This window comes from Macadamia integrifolia, chromosome 14 (genome assembly GCF_013358625.1).
Source record: "Macadamia integrifolia cultivar HAES 741 chromosome 14, SCU_Mint_v3, whole genome shotgun sequence".
Taxonomy (NCBI): domain Eukaryota; kingdom Viridiplantae; phylum Streptophyta; class Magnoliopsida; order Proteales; family Proteaceae; genus Macadamia; species Macadamia integrifolia.
Genome location: NC_056570.1, coordinates 10,709 through 13,403, shown reverse-complemented (window position 1 = coordinate 13,403; position 2,695 = coordinate 10,709). Strand labels below are relative to the sequence as shown.

Genomic DNA, 2,695 nt, shown 5'->3' with positions numbered 1-2,695 from the left:
ATTTTTTATTTTTTTTATGATTTTTATACAAGATTTTGATTGTGATAGACAATTATGATTATTAATTATCAAGGAGAAATAATGCTACCTACTAGTGTTTCATATGCTCAGATACATTGGGCAGTGGAATCAAGCTATGAAAAGACGCTTATGCCCTACATCATCATATGCCTATATGCCATTAGGTAGGTTGGTAAGGTAAACGATCTAGAGAAAGAGCAATGATCGTCAGGCCAGCTTAGCACGATGGCCCATCATATTATATGCCAAATGAGGACAATATCACCAATTTCAATTGCTTATACGAAGAGCATAACTCACTTCCATAGTACGTCAAATTTATGATGTAACTAGTTTAACTCAACCATATGGTCTATTTTGTATGATTTGTCCTCGAATTTTTTACAATTAGTTGATTTTTACTCCAATGTTTAAAGTCATATTCAACCCCAAGATTGTGGTTAGATTACCTGAGGTTAGTCTTATCAGATAAAATAGTAAAAGACATCTAGGGATATTTATGTGATTAAAACCAGTGAGTAAATTTTTATTTTTTCTGATAGAAAATAAAAAAATTCAATTAAAAAAAAAAAAAAACATATCAACATTATGATCAAGAGTCAGCGATTTAGTGGCAACATAGATTAATTTAGCTTCTTTACACACAACAAAAACTTTAGCTTGAGTTGTAGGAGTGGAACAATTCTCGTACTATCTGATCTACACCGATGAAATCCTTGGGTAGATTTCATCTGTTTGCGTGGATCAGTGCCGTACAAGAATGGTTATCACACAAGAACCTGATCTACTTTCGAATCGTAGTTGTAGTAGTTAGATTTAAGAGAATATCATATTTATATATATTTTTATTTATTATTATTATTATTTTTTGGGTGAAGGGTGAAGGGGTTGTGGTGTATAGAGAGAATATCAAAAAGTTAAAATGACCAGCCTTGATGGTTACCTAGTCGACAACAATATATATATATATATATATAACGGATCGACTGCTGGTATGATCACTTGGTCGTACAATTCAACATCCAACACTTGTCCCATCTTTTGCTATTACAAGGCTAAAAAGAGGTATATTTAAAAACAAAAAGACAGGTGTTAGATGTTGATTCGTACAATCAAGCAGAAAATCCTATCTCTATCTATAAAATCTATGGGGGATGGCGAGGGGACTTGAGGAGTTTTCAGGGATCCAACGGGAAGAGTGTTGGGGACCTATAAAGTTTTTATGGGAGTGACAGGAGTTTTTGAGGCAGAGATGGAGGGCCTCATGGTGGGTCTATTGCAACCCAAGGAAATGGGTGTTGTTAGACTTTGGGTGGAGTCTGATTTTACCACTTTGGTTATGCTGATTCAAAATAGTAGGGTGCCCTAGTTTGTTGTGCAGCACTGGGCTTTCCTAAAGCCGTACTTGGATGGGATTACCTGGAAGATAACTCATAATTTCAGATAGGCAAATTCTATTGCCGATTTTTTAGCTCATGATGCTGCAACAATAGGCATCTTAGCGTCCAATGCTATTCTCCCTGATCATATTGTGGCGCTCCTTAGCAGTGACGCTAATGGGAGACCAAATTATAGGTTCAGCTAATGTTTCCTCCCTTTTCCCTACCCATTTTTTTTTTTTTTTCTTTGCTTGGTCTCTGCCTGCAATGGTCTATTCTTGTACCGGGTGATTTTTCTCTTTTTCTTGAATAAAGCTTCATTTAGCGAAAAAAAAGAGAGGGGGCTTGATATTGAAATTAACACCAATTTATTCCAAGAAACCCATATATAAAGTACATAGTAATAGCTAAAACAGAATATATATATATATATATGTATGTATGTATGTATGTATGTATATATAAATATATGTATATGTGTGTGCCAAACATCCCTGGCAGAAATATACAAAGCCGTCCAATCCAATTTATTTTATCATGCACGTCCTAATATAGCGGGTTGCAAAGCTCAGACTGGAAGACCCGTTTAAGATAAAAAGGATAAGCTCATGAACGAATCAGCACCTTCAAGCCCTGAAACACCCGACCACAGGAAGACGAAAATAAGAACGGTACCACAGCTGCTGCCGGCGGCGGCGGTGGTGGTGCTGACTGAACTTCTCTTTGTCTATGATACCTTGTACGTACCGAAATTCCTCCACCTGACAGGGGATGGTGATGTTGCCCTCCTGGTTGAACCCATACTCCTGTTCGGCTTCCTTGAGCAACTGGCTGAAGAGTGGATGGTTGATGTAGATGAGAGGGATTACAAACCTCTCCTGCTCTTCTCCTTGACCCACCATGATCGCTAGGTACCCCTTTGGGATGATGGTCTTCTGATCCTTCTTCCCATGGTGATGGTGTGATAACTGTGGATGAAACTTTAAGAGGTGTTTGTGTCCTTTACCCATCTCTCACACTCACTCCAAAAAAAAAAAACCCTCCTTTTTGTGGGTTTGTTTAGGTAGGGCTCTTGGATCAATATTTATTACATGAAGAAATCTTACAGAAAGGCCATGGATCAGAACCAAAGGCAGCTACATTGAAGAGGTTAAGAGATTAGTCTCTAACTCTCTACAAGATCTAGGACCATTGGTCATGGTCTGTAAGCCTCAACTATCAAACCACAAACGAAAGGGGAGAGATCCACAAGTTTGCAAGAGAGAGAGAGAGAGAGAGAGAGAGAGAGAGAGAGG

General features: G+C 38.0%; 1 protein-coding gene across 1 annotated transcript; it reads right to left on the bottom strand.

Moving 5' to 3' along the window:
- Positions 1–1,904: 1,904 nt before the first annotated feature.
- Positions 1,905–2,660, bottom strand: LOC122061333 (auxin-responsive protein SAUR32-like). Its single transcript, XM_042624566.1, has one exon. The coding sequence runs from the start codon at positions 2,408–2,410 to the stop codon at positions 2,027–2,029; it is 384 nt and encodes a 127-aa protein (XP_042480500.1). The 5' UTR covers positions 2,411–2,660; the 3' UTR covers positions 1,905–2,026.
- Between the last annotated feature and the right edge of the window lie 35 nt (positions 2,661–2,695).

Coding starts and splice junctions, on each gene's coding strand:
- LOC122061333 (XM_042624566.1), bottom strand. CDS start 2,410: ATGGGTAAAGGACACAAACACCTCTTAAAGTTTCATCCACAGTTATCA.